The 20,285-nt window shown below is 41.0% G+C and overlaps 1 protein-coding gene across 9 annotated transcripts in view; it reads left to right on the top strand.

Annotated features, from left to right (window-relative positions):
• Positions 1 to 20,285, top strand: part of ccdc30 (coiled-coil domain containing 30) — a 160,461-nt gene that overhangs the window by 129,060 nt on the left and 11,116 nt on the right. For 7 of the 9 annotated variants that reach the window (XM_072586608.1, XM_072586610.1, XM_072586609.1 and 4 more), the window contains 5 exons: positions 109 to 250; positions 6,147 to 6,283; positions 8,850 to 8,936; positions 16,575 to 16,677; positions 19,374 to 19,489. In XM_072586608.1, coding sequence (XP_072442709.1) covers positions 109 to 250; positions 6,147 to 6,283; positions 8,850 to 8,936; positions 16,575 to 16,677; positions 19,374 to 19,489 — 585 coding nt within the window. The remainder of the gene's footprint in view (positions 1 to 108; positions 251 to 6,146; positions 6,284 to 8,849; positions 8,937 to 16,574; positions 16,678 to 19,373; positions 19,490 to 20,285) is intronic. The other 2 variants (XM_072586611.1, XM_072586615.1) reach the window with 2 other exon arrangements.

Raw genomic sequence — 20,285 nt, 5'->3', positions numbered from 1 at the left:
CCTATATCTCAATTTCTCAAGGAATATTACTGGCTCTGAAGCACTTTGGGATCTTGAGGCTATGAAAGGTGTGAAATAAAACCAAGATTTGTTTTTCTTTCTTACCAGATTGTATAATGAGAAACAGATGAGACACAAACAGAAGCTGCGCAAAGCTAAAGAGATCTTTATCCGTGAAGTGATGCTGCGAGATGGTAAAATAAAACACTTGGAAAGTGAGATCAAATTGATGAAAAACCTAATGGATAAGGTCAGTTTATTTACTTGTAAATCAAGAGTTATGTTCAAGCCATGCTCCACGCATTGAGCATGTATCACTGCAGTAATAAAGGAGAGCTGCATTTTCATAAATGCCATTTTTTACATAGGGAGCAGAAGGTCAGGCAGTATCCACGGAGAGAAAGCACGCTAACGTTTTGAATCCAGATGACTCTTCAACAGAGCTGAAGTGAAGTGTGCAGGGAGCAGCATTTATTTAATTGGGGTGAGGAGGGTGAAGCTGGCTGGAGTGGTGATAGCTCAAATGAGGTGATCAGGATGTGAGAATGGCAATGGTATGTCTAACTGCCAGACTGGAAAGAACAGGCAGTCCCACTGGAGGGGAAGGACATTGTGACAGAGAATGTAACAAGCAAAGCTAAAAGAAAGGGAAGGAATGGGTTCACAATTTGAAGGTCTTGGACTCAATATTGAGTCCAGAAGATTGTAAAATGCCCAGTTTGAAGGTATGGTGTTGCTCCTTCAGTGTTTTCTGTGACACACTGGAGCACTGCAGTATGCTGAGGACAGACAAGTGGGATGTGAGCAGGTCGCTGTGTTGAAATGACCGTCTACGGGAAGTCAGGGTCCTGGTTACACACAAATCAGAGGTGTACCGCAAAGCCGCCACCCAGCCTGCATTTGGTTTCTCCAGTGTAGAGTAAGGTGTATTGAGTGCAGTGAATACAATACATAAGATTGGTGAGGGTACAGGTGAAATGCTGCTTTACCTGGGAAGACTGTTTAGTCAGATGGTGAGTCAGGAGAAGGTAAAGTGTCACTAATGTGTGTTTCCTGTCATAACTGCACATAATTTCCATAGTAGAAGTCTTTGAATAGTTGCAACATTTATATTCCTCTCAATGATCCAGTATAATTTATTTCAAGCTTACCTAATAAAGATAATCTGTATTCCATTGTGGACTCCTGCACATATACACTCTGAGACGATGAATTGCAGACCTGGAGGTATTCCAGAACTGAAGGCCTAGTCATTCTCATACTCAATGACACCAGTTCCTCATCACTCCTCCCACCTGATGGTCATTTCTTCCTGACCTCCTCCCATTTGTCTCAGTGGCAGCCCTGCTCTTCAAGCAGGAAGTGGCCTGGAATCTTGGCCAAAGAATATGAATTATTGACATTATAAGTCATAGAGTCATACAACATGGCAACAGACCTTACGGCCGAACTTGTCAGTGCCAACCAGATCTCCTGAACTGAATTAGTCCCATTTGCCTACATTTGGCTCGAATATCTCTAAATTTTTATATCCGTGTGCCTGTCCAATGTCTTTTAAGTATTGCAAGTGTACCTGCCTCTGTCACTTCCTTTGGCAGCTTGTTCCATATATGCACCACCCTCTGTGTGAAAAAGTTGCCAACAGGTCCCTTTTGAATCTTTCCCCTCTCACCTTAAACTTATGCCCTCTCATTTTGGACTCTTCTACTCTAGGACAAAGTCCTTGGCTATTCTCCTTATCCATGCCCCTCGTGATTTTATAAACCCATATAATGTCTCCCCTCAGCCTTCTAATGCTCCAGGGCAAAATGTCCGAGCCTATTCAGCTTCTCCTCATAATTCAAACCTTCCAATCTCAGTAACTTCCTTGTAAATCTTTTTCACACCCTTTCCAGTTTAGTAACATCCTTCCTATAGCAAGGTGACCAGAACTGTATGCAGTACTCTGAATGTGGCCTTACCAATGTGTTGTACAGCTGTAACATATTGTCCTGACTTCTGTACTTAGTGCTCTGACTGATGAAGGCAAGATGTGGAAGTGCCAGTGTTGGACTGGGATAGACAAAGTTAAAAATCACACAACATCAAGTTACAGTGCAACAGGTTTATTCAGAAATGCAAGCTTTCACAGTGCTGCTCCTTCATCAGGTAGCCCTGAGCTACTGGACAAAGAGCAGGTCTCTGAAAGCTTGTGATTCCAAATAAAAATGTTGGACTATAACTTGGTGTTGTGTGATTTTTAACTGATGAAGACAAGCATACCAAATGCCTCCTTCACCACCTTGTCGACTTATGATGCCACTTGTGAACTAGATACGTGGTTTGACAACACTCCACAGGCCCTTTTCATTAATTGTGTAAATCCTGCCCTAGTTTGTCTTACCAAAACGCAACACCTTGCACTTATCTGGATTAACCTCCAGCTGCTATTGCTCAGCCCAGTTAATCAAGATCCCGTTGTATTCTTGGATAACTTTCTTCACTGTCTACTATACTAACAATTTTGGTGTCATCAGCAAACTTACTAACCATGTCTCCTATATTCTCATCCAAATTATTGAACAGCAGTGGACCCAACACCAATTCCTGCAGCACACCACTGGTCACAGGCCTCCAGTCTGAAAAACAACCCTCTACCACTGTCCTTTGCCTCCTACCGTCAAGAAAAATTTGTATCTGATTGTCTAGCACTCCCTGGATCCCATATAATCTAACCCTACTAATCAGTCTACCATGCAGTACCTTGTTGAAGGCCTTGCTAAAGTCCATGTAGACAATGTGTACTGCTCTGCCTTCACCATCTTCCTGGTCACCTCTTCAAAAAAATTATTTTCCATAAACAAAGCCATGCTGACTATCTTTAACCAGTCCTTGCCTTTCCAAACGCATGTAGATCCCATCACTTAAAACCCCTCCAACAACTTGTCCAAATCTGACATTAGTCTCACTGGCCTGTAGTTCCCTGGCTTTTCCTTTCAGTATTTCTTAAATAATGGCACAACATTAGCCACCCTCCAATCTTCTGGCACCTTACCTGTGGCTGTAGACAATACAAATATCTCCATCAGGGTTCATGCACTTTTTTTCCCTAGCTTCCCACAATGTCCTGGGATACACTTGATCAGGTCCCAGGGATTTATCCACCTTTATTTTTTAACACATCCAGCATTTACTCTTTTGTAACTCGGGCTGTTTTCAAAACATCACTGTTCACTTCCCTGAGTTCCCGGGTTTCCATGTCTTTCTCCATCAACTTTCTCCTTCATCTGATGGAGAAGCAGCACTCCAAAAGCTTCAAATTAAAAATAAATCTGTTGGACCATAACCTGGAGGCGTGTGACTTCTGATTTTATCCACCCCAGTCCAACACCGGCATCTCTGCCTCATTTCTCCATGGTAAATACAGATGAGAAATATTCATTCAAGATGTCGCCCATCCCCTGTATTTCCCCACACATAGATGGCCTCATTGATCTTTCAGGAACCTTATTCTCTCCCTAGTAACCATTTTTTGCTTAATATACTTGTAGAATCTCTTTGGAGTCTCCTTTACCCTATCTGCCAAAGCTATCTCATGCACTGCTTTGCCCCCCTGTTTCCCTCTGAAGTGTAGTCCTACACCCGCTATACTCCATGAAGGATTCACTTGATCCCAGCTATCTATACCTGACATAAGCTTCCTTCCTGTGAGGCAGCAATAGAGATTATGTGGATAAACTTAACACAGCGACGGGCACTTTACCTTGCACTCCAGCCAAGTGTGAAGAAAGCACTTGTCACCACATTGCCTGATAGAAAGGGAAGTCTTCACATGGAGCAAACATGAGAGAGGAATTGGGATTCTAATGAGTCCTACTTAGCCAATGATTGCTGTATGGAAGTATCCAAGGCATGTAGAGAATTCAGATTGACAGGCTACCTGCCAATGATTGTTCTTCTGGCATTGAGTCTGGCTTCCAGAAGACAGTCGGTTCTGCTATCACGTGTTTTTCTTCAACACAAATTGGCGAAACGCGATTGAAGAATTTAGACCATTATTTGTAGAAAGCGAACTTTCCTTACTGTATTGGCTATAACAAGATTCCAATCCCATTGGTTTAAATGGTGCTGCTATTAAGTAAATTTTTTGTAACTCTGAATCACAGGGAAACGGAACTATCACGTAATATCATAATAGATTGAACAGGTCTTAGTGATTTGCACTTTGTGCACTCCTCTTCTGGGTCCTGAATTCAGCAGTGGGCTGCCCAAACCAGAAAGGGCTTTTGCCCGAAACGTCGATTTTCCTGCTCCTCGGATGCTGCCTGACCTGCTGTGCTCTTCCAGCACCACTCTAGTCTAAACTCTGGTTTCCAGCATCTGCAGTCCTCACTTCATCCCAAACCAGAAAGTCAGTCTGTTCTGGTCTTGAATCGGGGGAAGGGTTTGGGGTGCCTTCATCAATAGCCTCCTTTCAAGATTGGGTACTCCTGCAGATTCATTCCCCATAATAGTATCTCCATCTACAAACCCCCTATATGTCCTCCCAGGTGGTCACTTCCCTCCCCACCCTCAGACCTTGACGTATCCCTGGCCCTGTATCTGGGAACTGCTTGTGGTCCTTGTCCTGTCCAATGCAGTTTATGGTGCTGCTGGGACAATTCAACCGACAGCCAATCAGTTTTCTTCACAGCTCTCTGAAATGCAGAAATTGTATCTCCAGCCACCGGCTGCAGTGCACCCAGTATGAGCAGGAGTGGATTTGCCAATGACTCTACAGGTGGTAGCCCAGGGAACTCTACCACCTGAAAAATTCTCCATGAATTAGAATGAGACTTCATTTAAAGTCAAAGGAGAGTAGGGAGTTCCATGCGAGCATATCTTCTTCAGTTTGTGCTACCAAAATACAGATTAAGTGATTTTTAATCTGTTTTGCTGTTTTAATCTTGGCTGTTTTATCAGAGCTTCTTGCATGCAATTAGCTACATATTTGCAGTCTAAATTGTGATTGCTGCGTTGACCTATGAGATTTCTCAGGGTATAATAGCCTCCCTGTCTACTCCATCCAGTTCTCAATTAGTGAAGGCACCATGTGACTCAAGAGCATACAGCAAGAAAACCTTTCCTAAGGGCCATGTACTGTGCTGAGCTAACTGAACTTAACCAGATCAGCAACTCTGCAATTAGGCACAATGCCCCCAGGGATGGAAGACAGATATCAATTACGTTTTCCATTCCCCAATACTTATATTTTGTTGATATTCTCTCTCATGCTCAAGGAGAAAAATCACTTTGTACTAAAGAATGTCAAACCCTTCCCTATCATGTCTCAGCAACTTTGGGAGAGGAGGAAGAACATCAAGGATTAAAAATAATCCATTTTAGTAAAAAGAAATCTGGGAAGAACACTGGCAACCTGCATTTTTGATGATTTGGAGATGCCGGTGTTGGACTGTGGTGTACAAAGTTAAAAATCACCCAACACCAGGTTATAGTCCAACAGGTTGAATTGGAATCACACTAGCTTTCAGAGTGCCACTTCTTCATCAATTAGTGAAGGCACCGTGTGACTCAAGAGCATACAGCAAGAAAACCTTTCCTAAGGTCCATGTACTGTGCTGAGTTAACTGATCTTAACCAGATCAGCAACTCTGCACTTAGGCACAATGCCCCCAGGGATGGCCCCCACGGTGCCTTCACTATCACCTGATGAAGGAGCAGCACTCCGAAAGCCAGTGTGCTTCCAATGAAACCTGTTGGACTATAACCTGGTGTTGTGTGATTTTTAACTTTGCATTTTTGATGGATCATTAAACAAAGGCTGCTGTGTTTGGTTTTAAGGAGACTTCAATTTTTGTTGACTTGTGTCCTTAAAACAAATAGGTCATAAAATCATTAATTTCCCTGGTAATAGAGGAAGTGTATTTTGTTTCTAACCTGTGATATAGCTGACTTGGGAGTACTTGTCAGGTGATAGCTAAAAGTGAGCTTTACTCTGCACCTAGCCCACAATGAACTTAATCTGGTGCCATGTTTGAAAATTGCTTAATTCCCCAGCACTAGCAGCAGTTGATCCTAACAAGCATTGCAATTTATATTAAAAATTAATAATCGAAGAAGTAGGACAACAGTTCATGCTCATGTTGTCACTTTTCACTAACTAACAGGAACACGCCTGGAATATGAAGGTTACATATGAAAATGACCTGCTTCTTGTTGAGAAACGGGAGCTTCTGCAACAGTTGAGTGAGCAAGAGGATGCTGTGCGGAACAACAATTCAGTTGTCTGCAACGTAAAGCACAGGTACCTGCATTTCAAATGTACCTTGTGAAAGTTGAGTTTTCTGTGTGTGTGAGAGGGGGTAAAATTGCAAACAGGAGCCTTAAAAGCTGGCAAGCTGTGGAGTAATGTAAGATGGGACCTGGTTAACTGGCTGGATCACCATCGTTCTGTTGTAAAGTCATTGAAAATTTCCACCAGAGATGGGATTGCACACTTTTCACATACAACTTGTCCATGCAGACATTATCAGTGGGACTGGTTGGGTTACATCATCATCTCAAAATCCCAATACTACTGTATAAACAGGCAAAGGTGACGTTTTATATTATTCAAAATATCTCCTTTATTATGACATTCATATGCAGAGCTGTCCTTCTAGTTGCTTTTGAGTAATCTTTGTCTAGTGTGCAACACTGAGTTACAGGGAGCTCCCTGATACCAAATAAGGTCTAGGTTGTCAGGTTTATTTTTATTTTTAAGGAAATACTTTAAGTTGTGTGTTTGTCTTTTACTCTCACATGACTTTTCTTCCATTTCCATGTTTTGCTTCATTTGACAACTTCCTCAGGTCATTATTATGCTCAAAAACGGTAAACTGAATTTTGATAGAGCAGTGGCGGCCCCATCAGCAGGTCAGAAAATCGGAAGAAACCTGCCTTAGCCATTTCTAGGGACCCCTTTCCAGTTATATCGCAATCAAGAATTAATTTCCTAGTATCAGAGTTCCTGGCCCTTTCAGCAGTTAGATCCTGTTTCCAAGTGCTACCAGTCAATTGCAGGATCGACTGTTGTTTGGTCACAGCAGTGCCACCAATGACTAGTGCTGGAACTGCACCCAACCCGGAACCACAGGTGAACATCACCCTGGGAACAAGTTAAGTGGGATCAGGGTCACAGGGTGTGTGTGACAGGGGAGAGTCGGTAAAGTGGGGCTCTGCCAGGGTAAGGAGGAGAGGAGAGTTGTTTCCCTTGCAATTGGGGGTCATTCCGTGTCCCATTCTGTCTAGTCACAAAAGCTCCCTTTTTGATTCTGAAGGAAGCTGCCAGTCTTGGTTTTGTTGTCCACACGAAGCAGAATGCGCCTACTGCTGGTAAAATGCCAGTAGTGGTGAGAAATGGCCATTAGTTACACACTTAATGGTCTCAGTTGATTTTGAATGGGAAAGCCATCCTTGATGTTCCCCCCTCAGAGAATTACATGGCATTAGGAAACCAGCCCACTACCAAGGGCACCATTAAATTCTAATCTATGTGCATCCAATCAATTAGCATGATTAAGTAAATAATCACTTTGTTGATGAGATAATTATTCAGGAAGATATATGCAAGGGGCCACATATGTCAGAAATGGTTTGTTGATTTACTGGACGATATCCAAAGCAGAACTGCAAATGTTAAATAAAGGTAGGTAGAGAAGCAGGTGCACGCACAGAAAGTATTAAAATTTCATACTTTTATACAACGTTCTTTTCCCTGGGTGGATCTCCCTGCCCATTGAAGCCTTTGTAGACGATTAGCAATTTGAAGCTAAGTGTTTAACATTCATATTCTATTTACCATGTACTAAATACTCATTTAGTAATAAGTTTTTATCTTCACACTACAATGAGAGAAGATCTTTTGTCCCTTAAAACGTTCCCAAAGTCTGTCCCTTTGGTTGCACTAGCCTGACTTCCTTTGAAAGCATATTCTGTGTTTATTTTATCTATACTTATAATTTTCTTATACAGCCACTCAGCTCCATTCTAGAACCTGAGTTTATCAATTATTATTTCCTAGCTCACACCTTCTGATCTTCGGCTCATTCCTTTTCCTTTACCCTGTCTTCTAATGCAGCAAATTTCAGGAGACCCATTGCAACTGGTTCAACCCTTTGGTGTTAAAGCTAACAGCTGTAATTGTTCATTTGATTAAAGGATTGGCAGACATTTTAAAAAACATATAATTTGTTTACACATGGAACAGTTAACGCAAGTACGGTAATGCATATCCCAAAATTTACAAATATTTGACAAGTCTTCGCCAAGCAAATTAAATGATTTTCATTTGTATAGTGCTTTTAACATTGTAAAATATTCCAAGACACTTCACAGGTGTGCTTGCAAACAAAATTTGACTCCACAATGCACTAGAACTAATAATTAAAAGCTATGGTCAAAAGAAAAAAAAACTATGGTAATTTTACGGGCTGTGTTAAAGGAGGAAAGAGCGTTTGAGGAGAAAGGAGGTTAGGCAGGGAATTCTGGAGCTTGGGGTCCAGTTATTCAAAGCACAATCTGATCAATGCTTTCAAGTGTGTAAAAGAATCATCTTTGTGACTTTTTATGTTGAGTAGTGTGAAACTTGTTAAGTTCTAAAATCCCAGTTAATTAAGATTTGACCCATCAGAACCTTTTGAGTTTTCAAAATAAATTAACGAGCAATTTAACTTTACTGTAAAGGTATCTTTACTCTGAAGGTACTACTGCAGTCTATGTAACATCATTACGTAGGAAATAAATCCCCTAGTTGCGGCACCTCCAATTCACAAATCCCCTAGTTGGTAGGCTTTTCATATTTTAATTTTCCTTTTACCCCTCCCCACTAGATCTCCTGCCTCTGGTACCTGCTCATTGTCAGCAACAAGAACTGTTAACGACCAAGGCCAGTGGAAATCCCAAAAATCAGCATCCAGGTCAGTCCTTGATGTCACCTGGGAGACATTTTGAGACAGGATATTGCCCAGTTTCACTGCTGGAGTAGGAATGATGAGTTAGTACCAAGATGTTTGCTCCGTGAGGAAAAATTGATAAAGTTCGAAATAAAGAGTAAGAAGCTTGAGGATTGCAAGCAGCTTGTTTGTTGAAAATGCATTGCTAAATGCAAACGTATTCATGCAACTTTAGGAGGCTGTGGATTATCCAATGAATAGCTGAGGCCAGCTGATGCGAAACAACAATGACTTGTACTTATGCAGCACCTCTAATGTTTAGACTATCCCAAGCACTTCAGAGCAGGGTTATTAAACCAAGAAAAGCATTGAGCCACATAAGAAGTTATTAGGTTATTATTTAGTCAAAAACCTGACCAAAGGAAAAGATTTTGCAAAGTATCTTAAACAAGGAGGTGGACAGGCATAGTAGAGGAAATTCCAGAATGTAGGGTCTGGACAACTGATGGGGCAGAAAATCATAACAATGTCACTATCCTCAGGGTTGGGTGAGAAATTAGATACGTTTTTTCTCTCATTTGTTGTCTGGTGGAACTTTGCTAAGTTAAAGATTAGTTTATTTGTTAAGTTCAAGGTCTACATTGCAGGTCATTACCCAAATACAAAAATGATGAGTTAAGTCATGAAGTAGTGATTAGCAATACTATCTAGATTTTTAAAAACTAGTCCGTTGGATTTCTGTAGTGAAAGCCAAGTGCTGCAGGTGCTGGTGGTCAGAAATAAGAACAGAAAGAGCTTGAGAAACTCAGCAGGTCTGACTGTATCTATGGAGAAGGAAAGACTGAGTTAACATTTCAAGTCCAATATGATTTTTCTTAAGAATTCCAGCAACATGGTCTGAAAAAGACTCATACTGAACTTGAAACATTAACTCTGTTTCTGCTTCATAAGTGCTGCCAGACATGCTGACTTGCTCCAGCATTTCCTGTTTTTATTGTGGAATTCTGTGGTCTTTTGAAAGCAATTATATAGTTTCATGGACAATGTGATATTTTCCTTTCAACAAACATGGCAGGTAAGATGAAAAGCAACATTTTTACACTTCAGAAAGAACAAGATAAATGTTAAGGACAATTGTTATAATCCCAGGTGATAGTTCTATTGGACAAGTCAGATCCCAGAGTAAAACCTACCTTAATTAATCAATTATGGTTAAAATCTGATAAAATCTTAATTAAGTTTTGTTTTTAATTTGCGAAAATTTGGAAAATGTGAAAGTAAATACAGTCAAAGTTCTGTTAGCCTGCTGCACCAGCTCAAGTACAATGAAGTAGACCCAAGACCACTATCCTTCTCTGTTTTATTTTTGCTATTGGGTTACCATGATGGTCTCAATGAGGATATTCACAAGAAGCTGCCAATGTACTTTATCAAAAGAACATAAAAGTTTATTATACACGAAAGGGAAAAAAAAGAGCTATATTTAAGACAATTTAGAAAGCTTGTACAAACAGCAAGAATAATGCTTCAACTATTTTTCCTAGCAATATACATTATGGAAACTAAGACCCCACTGAAGTTTCATTCCCAACTGTTTAATGTTTCACTTAATTCACAAGGTTGTTAATGTTTCCTTTCAGTGAATGTCAGCACATTCAGCAAATGTGATTCTCTCCATTATTGTCTCTCTGAGAAGCACACAATCTCAAACTCCAAGAAAATTGTCAGGGTTTTTCCTAGCCCTGTCAACTTAGATTGCTTAAACAGCTTAAAACATCTTTCCAGCTCTGATGATCTGGAAACTGTCAAAACTAAACTGAATTTCTGCTGGTAAAGATCTTTTCTTCTGAACTGGACCAGGGGACTGAGTTTCTTGTTAATTTAAACAAACAAACCCAGTCTACAAATGAGAAATCTCAATTCCTGCTTCTACAGCATTTTTTAAGCTAATTGCGAACAGTAATTTTATGCCCAGTTTAAGGGTTCTCCATTAATCGTGCATTTGGGTAACTGAGGAAAAAAGTGAAAGTAAATACGGTCAAAGTTCTGTTAGCCTGCTGCACCAGCCCAAGTGCAACGAAGTGGACCCAGCATCACTATCCTTCTCCCAAATGGTGTGGTGGAGTTTGTTAGGTTGGTTGTGGTGATGTTTCAGTGCGTGACCTGACTGAGTCTTTGAATGACAGAAACACTGTACTACCATGAAATAGCAGGTGTAGCCTTGAAAAGTCCTCTTGCTATCGATTCAGTTCTGTTGCTGTCAAAGGAATTATTGGTGCATCTTTATGATCCAGTAAGGACCCCTTCGAGGATTCAACTGCCTGTTCCTCAACTATTCCGAAATGCATTATTGAATCTTGGTAGATCCTCAACAGAACCGGTTTTACTTCATTTTCTCCAAACACCACAGCAACATTGGAGTGTGTCATTGGTATTTCAGGTCCATGTTTATTTTGGCCAACATCAGTAGAATGTTCAGTGTGTGGTGCTGGAAAAGCAGGGCAGGTCAGGCAGCATCCGAGGAGCAGGAAAATTAACGTTTCAGGCCAGAGCCCTTCATCAGGAAGGGCTTTTCCTGCTCGGCGGATATTGCCTGACCTGCTGTGCTTTTCCAGCAACACACTCTCAACTCTGATCTCCGGCATCTGCAGACCTCACTGTCTCCATCCATCGAATGTTGCCTGTGTTGGGATTGGGTAGAAAGAGTGCATCTACAGAAGCTAAGTAAAATGTATTAAAAGTCAATTATGATTAAAATCTGATTATGAGTAATGACTGTAGCATAATTGAATTTAGCATTCTGTTTGAGAGTGAGAAACTTGAGTTGAAAATAACTGTGCTAAATTTAAAATCAGAGCTTTGACAAAGGAATGAAGGCAGAGTGAACTGAAAAAGGTGTTTAGTAGCAAAGACAGTTGAGGAACAATTGCAGGCATAAGGAAATAGTTCATGGCTCACAACAAAGATATTTCCCACTGAGAAAGAATGTCTGTAAGATAAGCCAACCAAAGTTAATCAGGGAAGTTAATGATACCATTCAATTGAAAGAGAAGAATGCAATGAGGTGAAGATTAGTGGTTAGCCAAAGGATGGAGGAAGTTTTACAAACTAACTGGCCAACTTACTAAGGGAGTGCTTTCCTGTTAGTGCTGCTATTTTTCTAATGACTCACTAAGCTATGGTGGACATAACTGTTCCCACAATATTAGTTGGAAGAAATGCAGGGCAGTTCTCCCCTGTGACCTGGGCAATATTTATCTTTCAACCAATATCACTAAAGAAAAGGATTATCTGGTCATAATCAGATTGCTATTTGTGGAATCTTGCTTTGTGCATTTTGGCTTCCATGTTCCCCAATAGTGACAATTCAGCAGTATAAATGCAGCTAGTTCAGTTTAGGAAAACCGGTCGGCATGGACATGTTGGACCATATAGTCTGTTTCTGTGCTATATGACTCTATGATTCCATGATTCCATGACTTTATAACAAAAGGTGACCAACAAATAATAAAGAGGGAAGAAATAAATTTAAAGGATAAACTTACAAGACCACAAGTTTATCAAGATCACAACAAGAGCTTAAATGAATGAAAAGGAAGAAAAATACATAATAATCAAGAGGCAAAAGGGGTAATCAATTAGTACAATAACTATCATTAGAGAAAAACTAGTAATAAGGTAAAAACCAGTATATCTCCAAACCTGGTGGGATGAGTCCTCGAATATTAAAGGAAGTAACTACAAAGATAATGTGCAAGCAATTTTTCAAGAATTGTTTGATTCTGGAAAAGTCCCAGAAGACTGGAAAACTGCTAATGTATCATGCTTATTCAACAAGGGAAAGAGGAAATTTATTAGAATTCTTCAAAGAAGTAACGAGCAGGATGGATAAAAGGGACTTAGTAAACCTAATATATTTAGATTTCCAAAAGGCATTTGATAAGGTTACTGCACTTTTGGCTACTTCTTAAGAGCTTGTGGTTTTGGGAATGGTAAATTAGCATGGGATCAGCTCACTAAAGTTTGACAAACAATTGGAATAATGGGAGCATTCTCATGCTGACAACCTGTAACTAGTGGAGTGCTACACAGATCCGTACTGGGAACACAATTATTTACAATATATATTTATGATGTAGATGAGGGAGGTGGATAAAGCCAAGTTTGCAGTCAGCACAAAAATCAGTTACAGAATCGCACAGCATGGAAAGAGACCTTTTGGTTGAGCTACTCCACACCTTGTTCCCAAACTAAACTAGTCTCACTTGCCTGCATTAGACTCAAGTTCCTCCAAACCTTACCTATTCATGTACTTATCCACATGTCTTTTAAACATTGTAACTGTACCTGCATCCACCACTTCCTCTGGCAATTCATCCCACACACGAACCACTATCTGAGTAAAAAGATTGTCCCTCGTGTCCTTTTTAAAACTTTCTCCTCTCCCCTAATTTTGTACCCCCCCCTTTGTACTAAGGAAGAGATCCTTGTTATTCCCTTTATCTATGGCCCTCATGATTTAATAAACATCTATAAGGTCACCCCGCAACCTCCTACGCTCCAGTGAAAAAGTCACAGACTTTCCAGCCTATTGCTATAAGTCTAGATTAGAATGGTGCTGGAAAAGCACAGCAGTTCAGGCAGCATCCGAGGAGCAGTAAAATTGACATTTCGGGCAAAAGCCCTTCATCGGGAATACAGTCAGCCCTTCATCAGGCACACAGTCAGCCCTGCCTCAGCTGAGGGCCACACTCTCTCAGAATTGCAAAGGATCCCTTCTGTACTACATCCTCAGGAGAATTCATAAGCTGTATTCCTGATGAAGGGCTTTTGCCTGAAACATCGATTTTACTGCTCCTCAGATGCTGACTGAATTGCTGTGTTTTTCCAGCACCATTCTAATCTAGACTCTGGTTTCCAGCATCTGTAGTCATTGTTTTTACCTAGCCTATTGCTATCACTCAAACCCTCCATTTCTGGCAACATCCTGGTAAATCTTTTCTGAACCCACTCCGACTTAATAATATCCTTCCTGTAGCAGGGTGACCAGAACTGCACAGAGTACTCCAGAAGAGACCTCACCAATTCTGTAATGTAGTGGCTGGGTAGTTAAGTATATTCAAGACTGAGAGAGACAGATTTTCATTCAATAAGGGAATCAAAGTTGATGGGGAAAAGCAAGAAAGTGGAGTTGAGGATTATTCAATGAGTCATGATCTCATCTTATAGTCTTATGAGGCACAAATATGGAAGCATCAAAGTGGAGGTGCATCTGGACTAGTTATTAGGTTTGTAAACTTCAACTGTTGGGTGACATGGTGTAACATCAGGAGAATCTCACACAAAGAATGATCAACTCTTTGGGTAGGATAATGAAGCCTAACATTCTGGAATCTTTTAAAGAATGTATACAAAGATGAGGGAACTGTAGGTTTTTTTCTTGGAAGGTTGAATGTATCTGTATCAATTAAACCCACAGAGTGGACAGTAAAACTGAACGATTTCTTGTCTCTTAAGGAGGTAATGTATAGTTGGGCTTGAATAGAATGGTACTTGAGGTATTAAAATATAAATATAAATATAAATAAGTGCATGATATCTATTCCCTGTATGACTGAGTGGCTGGGTGCACTGTCTTCTGACTAGTATGATTCCTGGTCTGTGCCAAATTAGCTGATTCAAGCCATATATCAGTAGGAATAATTATCCTCAGTTTTGATTGGCTGGGCAAAGGATAAATACTGACTATAAGATGGAGGAGCAGAAGTAGGTCATTCAACCCATCAAGTCTGCTCTGCCATTTAGTGGGATCATGACCTGATAATCATCAACTCCACTTTCCTGCCTTTTCCCCATAACCCTTAATTATCATACTGACTAAAAAGCTGCCTAACTCACCCACCCTCAACAGACTTCTTAGGTAAAGAATTCCACTGATTCACTATCTTCTGAAAAAAAATTCTTCCTCATCTCTGCCTTAAATGTGTGACCTCTTTTATATTGTGATTATGCCCTTTGGTCCTAGACTCTCCTACAAAAGGATACAAACTATCCGTATCTACCCTGTCAAGTCCCCTGAGAGGGGTATTGTAAGTTGGGGATGAACTTCACTGGGGCAAAGGGTCCCGATTCACCTCCTTGCTGACTAATTAATTCCCACTTCACCCACGTAACAAAATTCACCTCAGGGCATTAAATTCTGTCCAATATTATCACAGTGGAACATGACCAAACTATACAGTGGATTGAGACTGTAGTTAGTGGCAGCAGTAGTGATTGAGCAATTGCTGTCTGATGCCATCTGCATTTTGTTGAGTTCTTGCTGGAACACAGCTGGAATGGGCAGCATTTATTGTGCATCCCTAATTTCCCCTTGAACTGAGTGTCTTACTGGGCCATGTCAGAAGGTAGTCAAGAGTCAGTAACATTACGGTAGGTCTGGAGTCGCATGTAGACCAGACCAGGTGAGGAGGACCAACATTCTTCCCTAAAGGGCCTTGGTTAACCAGGTGAGTTTTTATAGCAGTCAATTATAATGTTATGGTTGCCATCATTTTTATATTCCAGATAGTATTAACTGAATTTAAATGAAACCATCTGCTGTGGTGGGATTTGGACCCATGTCCCAATAGCATGAGCCTGGCCTCTGATCTTTAGCCCAGTGACCTTACATCCCAATTGTTTTGCTTTTTTTTAGTATAAAATGAAAGAAAATGGTATGAAGAGCTCAATATTTGAGATTGAATGTTTCCAGAATAAAGGTGTGAGCAGTGGATCCAGTCTGCTGTTGAAATGCCCAGATTCTAGCTTCTATATGTGCCCCAGGGTCACACAGCTTTGTGGCAGAAACAAAAGTTAATGTTTAAGGGAGACTGGCCTGTCATCAGGCTTACACAGTCAAGCTGGAGAAGCCCTATTTGTATTCCTAATAAAGGGTCCAACTGACAAATCTAACCTCAATTCCAGACTGTAAGGCAGATTAACTGGGAGGTGGAATGGCTTCTTCATATTTGTATCCTCTAGATTTTTAAATTCCCTCCACCTTTTCTCTTTCAAAATGTAAAGTATCAGCTGAGAAGACAAGCCACACCTTGTACTTTCTCAATGTCATAAAAATTGATATTTATAATTTTGCTAAATCTCAGTGATAATAGGGGATGGGGATGATGCTTTCTGTGCACTATTGATTGATTTCTTTAAAAAAATTAAAAGATGGTGTTTCAAATCTCTACAGATCTTGGCTTCCTAGGAATATCTCCCATTTAACATGGTGAGATCCTAGTTCCCAAGAAGGTTCCACACCTGGTCTCAGTGTGTGCTACATTTACTGCTGCAACCATTCTCAGCACCCTTTGCTTTGGCAGGGCAGGGGATTAACTGGAGAACCTATAATACCTTCCACTCACTGGTCTGATCATGGGTGAAAACAAAATTGTTATGATGCCTTTTATAGTCAAGTAGCCTGCTAATGTTCACCGTTAAAGCCCAACAAGAAGAATGGCTGCTTCCTTTAGAGTTGTACGCCAACAAGGAGTTAACACCTTTTGAAAGTGGAAGTGGAGAGGGGAAAAACTGATAGCAGAGGAACATAAATACAGTTCAGTCTCCATACGCTGCTAATGATGGCCAATATTGATCGATTACCTTTCACTCACATTTTAGGATTAACTACTTGGAAGAGGAGAACAAACAGCTTCAAGATGAGACTGTGAAGTTGAGTGACCGGCTTGGCTCATTGGAGCGTTCTCTGAAAATAATTAAGACGGTAAATGGTATAAAAAGAGTTGGATAGTGCTCCATACACTATCCAACCATTTTTCTTTGCTTGTTTTCCTTTCCCATTCTGACAAAGGTTTTCACTTAAACTATGTATTAAGAGCCTTCCAGTGCCAGTAAAACTGTTCCCAGTAAGAGTCAGCACCTCGAGGGAAGGAATAGCCCACATTTATTTTCATGTGTAACTAAAAACGAATGTCATTCAAGTGATTTCAACCACAAGTTGCAAACAACCACACCTTTCTACCTTTTTATGTGTTTGACACAGAGTGATACCCGTTCTCACAGAAAATGGCAGAGTAACCATTATTAATTTAAAGGGCAGTGCTGATCAGGAAATTAACTGCCCAAATAGAGTTTTTCTTTTGGAAAATCTGCAGTTAATTATAGAACTCATGCCCAAAAGTATCGTTTTCACTACTACAATAATGTAATGAAATAACAGCTGGGCACTAAAGCACCAGAAAATTATCCCTGAGATTTTATACAATGCATGGCATTAAACTGTGTATCCAATAATTGGCTAAATATTGCAACTGTAGATCTACCATATGTTAAACCCATTTATCAACTGAATTAATGCCCTGTCTAATTGAAATATGGTATATGCCCTGATGGATTGGATAGATTTGTCACTATCATACATTTATTTGCCAAGTATGTGCTCAGAAACTATAGTTGTTACTAAGGTGTATAAGTAATAACTGAAAAATTTGCAGCTGAATTTTTGATGTAATATTCCTTTGACTATGAAAATTATCCGAGTACTATTAAGGTGTAACTTCAAACAACTGTTTAAATTGTAACTTAGGGTTGAAATACTGTTGGCGAGAACTGTTTGTATTGATCAGATAAAGATCAAGATTGGTAAACTATACTGACCTAAAAATGATTCCTCCTCTCATTTATCTCTCCACCCTTCAGGCTCTCTGCCTGTATTCCTAATGAAGGGCTTTTGCCCGAAACGTCGATTTTACTGCTCCTCGGATGCTGCCTGAACTGCTGTGCTTTTCCAGCACCACTAATCCAGAATCTGGTTTCCAGCATCTGCAGTCATTGTTTTTACCTAGAAATGATTCCTCCCCTGTCATCGCACCCTTTGAATTCATCTACAGATTTCACCTTTAAACTTTAAAAGAAATTTTAATGAGACATTTAACCAAAGTAAGGGCAGTAAATCTAGATCAGTACATTAACATACATAACCTAGCAGGGCAAGTTGACGCAAAGAAAATGTGAGGACTGCAGATGCTGGAGATCAGAGTCGAGAGTGCGTGGTGCTGGAAAAGCACAGCAGGTTAGGCAGCATCCGAGGAGGAGGAGGAGAATCGACATTTCGGGCAGGAGCCCTTCATCAGGAATGTGGCAGGAGAGATAAATGGGAGGGGTGTGGGGCTGGGGAGAACAAAGCTGAGAGTGCATTATCGGGCTGGAATTGGGGGTGAAGGTGACAGGTCGGAGAGGAGGGTGGCGTGCATATGTGGGAAGGAAGATTGACAGGTGGGACAGGTCATGGGGATGGTGCTGAGCTGGAAGGTTGGAACTGGGGTAAGATGGGGGGAGGGGGAAATGAGGAAACTGGTGAAGTCCACATTGATGTCCTGTGGTTGAAGGGTCCCGAGGCGGAAGATGAGGCGTTCTTCTTCCAGGCATCAGGTGGTGATGGAGTGGCGATGGAGGAGGCCCAGGACCTGCATGTCCTTGGCGGAGTGGAAGGAGAAGTTGAAATGTTCAGCCACAGGGCGATGGGGTTGATTGGTGCAGTGTCCCAGAGATGTTCTTTGAAGCACTCTGCAAGAAGGCGTCTAGTCTCCACAATGCAGAGGAGACTGCATTGGGAGCAATGGATACAGTAAATGACATTTGTGGAAGTGCAGATGAAATTTTGAATGATGTGGAAGGCTCCTTTGGGGCTTTGGGCAAAGGTGAAGGTGCAGATTTTGCAATTCCTGCGATGGCAGGGGAAGGTGCCAGGAGGGGGGATAGGTTGTTAGGTGGCATGGACCTGACCAGGTGCTCATGGAGGGAACAGTATTTGCAGAAAGCGGATAGGGTTGGGGAGGGAAATAAATCCCTGGCGGTGGGGTCCATTGGTAGGTGTTGGAAATATCGGCAGATGATACGATTAATGCGGAGGTGGGGTGGAAGGTGAGGACCAGGGCGTTTTGTCCTTGTTGCAGTTGGAGGGGTGGTGTTCGAGGGCACAGGTGTGAGATGTGGATGAGATGCATTGGAGGGCATCTTCAACCACATGGGAGGAGAAATTTTGGTCTTTTGAGAAGGAGGCATCTGGTGTGTTCTGTGGTGGAACATTTCTGATGAAGGGCTTTTGCCCAAACAGCGATTCTCCTGCTTCTCGGATGCTGCCTGACCTGCTGTGCTTTTCCAGCAACACACACACACTCAAGTCGACACAATGCCAAGGTTCAGCAGGGCAAATTTAGGCTAGGTGTTCAATTTTTTTTAAACATAGTGCGTGATTATCAACTGAAACATAGTTAATAAGAGGAGTTCTGAAGGCATCGTTTTAATTTAAGAAACGGTTTGATGCTGTACTGAAGAGTGATAGGCTTTGTACTGCAAACCAAATGGCTGCCTTCATCTGCACCTAGCATATATACACTGTGCTGCCTTCACTCATGTGGTCACCATCTTTATGTTTTGTGTCTCTGTTCTTTCTGTTAGGATCCTTCAAAGTCGCAGCACCCTGAGAATTTTTCTGTGTCCTTTCCCCAGGATGTTTGCAGGCTTCCTTACAATGACACCTCTTTAAAGAGTGGTATCTTCATGTCTTCAACACGGTATTGCAATTACTGTAAATGAAAACTATTTGTTTGTTTTTTTTTTGCAGTTCTTCAGTTTTTTAAGCCAGCACTTGAAAGCTGCACAAGTCCCACTGAACCTTGTGTTTGGTCCCTGGTCATCTATTCATTGAGCTACCTGATTTGGGCCAAGGAGCAGGAGGAATGCTAAAATTGGCCTCAGTGTCCTGAGGAAAAATATAATCAGGTTTCCTAGTCCTAATTAGTATCTAACAACCTGAGCTGGATCATGTTTGCCTGTGAGGATGGTAGGGAAGGACAAGGTCTTGTTGTTGCAATCCACCATGTTGAAGTATTAGTGACATTCATTTCTAAGGTTCAGCCTCAAAACTATGGGTGACTTACAGGATATCATTCCACTGTTGAGCTATAGTTAAAATGCCATATCTAACAACAGCAGCTGTTAGGCCAGAAGAATCCCATCCGAGTATCTGTTCTTCTTTGTAAATCTAGAAAATAGACTGGCTATTCAGCCATACAGGGCATCAAAATTGAGCATCTTCCCATTATGTACATGTAAAGGATTATGTGTACTTTCTAGCTGGGAGTTACTGAAAATCATTCGTGGACTAGTCTAGTATTGACTTTTCCCCTTTCAAGTTGCAATAAAATCCATATTAACTTCCCAACTGATTCCCTAACTGATATTAGCTAATTGAGTACAGAATGGCCGTCAAACCTGGCATTTTTATGCAGAGTTAAGCAATCTGACTTTGATTAGCAAGCATTGCAAATAGAACAATAGTTATGAACAAGACTATGTTGCCTACTGCAG

The sequence above is a fragment of the Chiloscyllium punctatum genome, chromosome 16 (assembly GCF_047496795.1).
Source record: "Chiloscyllium punctatum isolate Juve2018m chromosome 16, sChiPun1.3, whole genome shotgun sequence".
NCBI lineage: Eukaryota > Metazoa > Chordata > Chondrichthyes > Orectolobiformes > Hemiscylliidae > Chiloscyllium > Chiloscyllium punctatum.
This window is presented reverse-complemented; position numbering and strand designations above follow the sequence as displayed.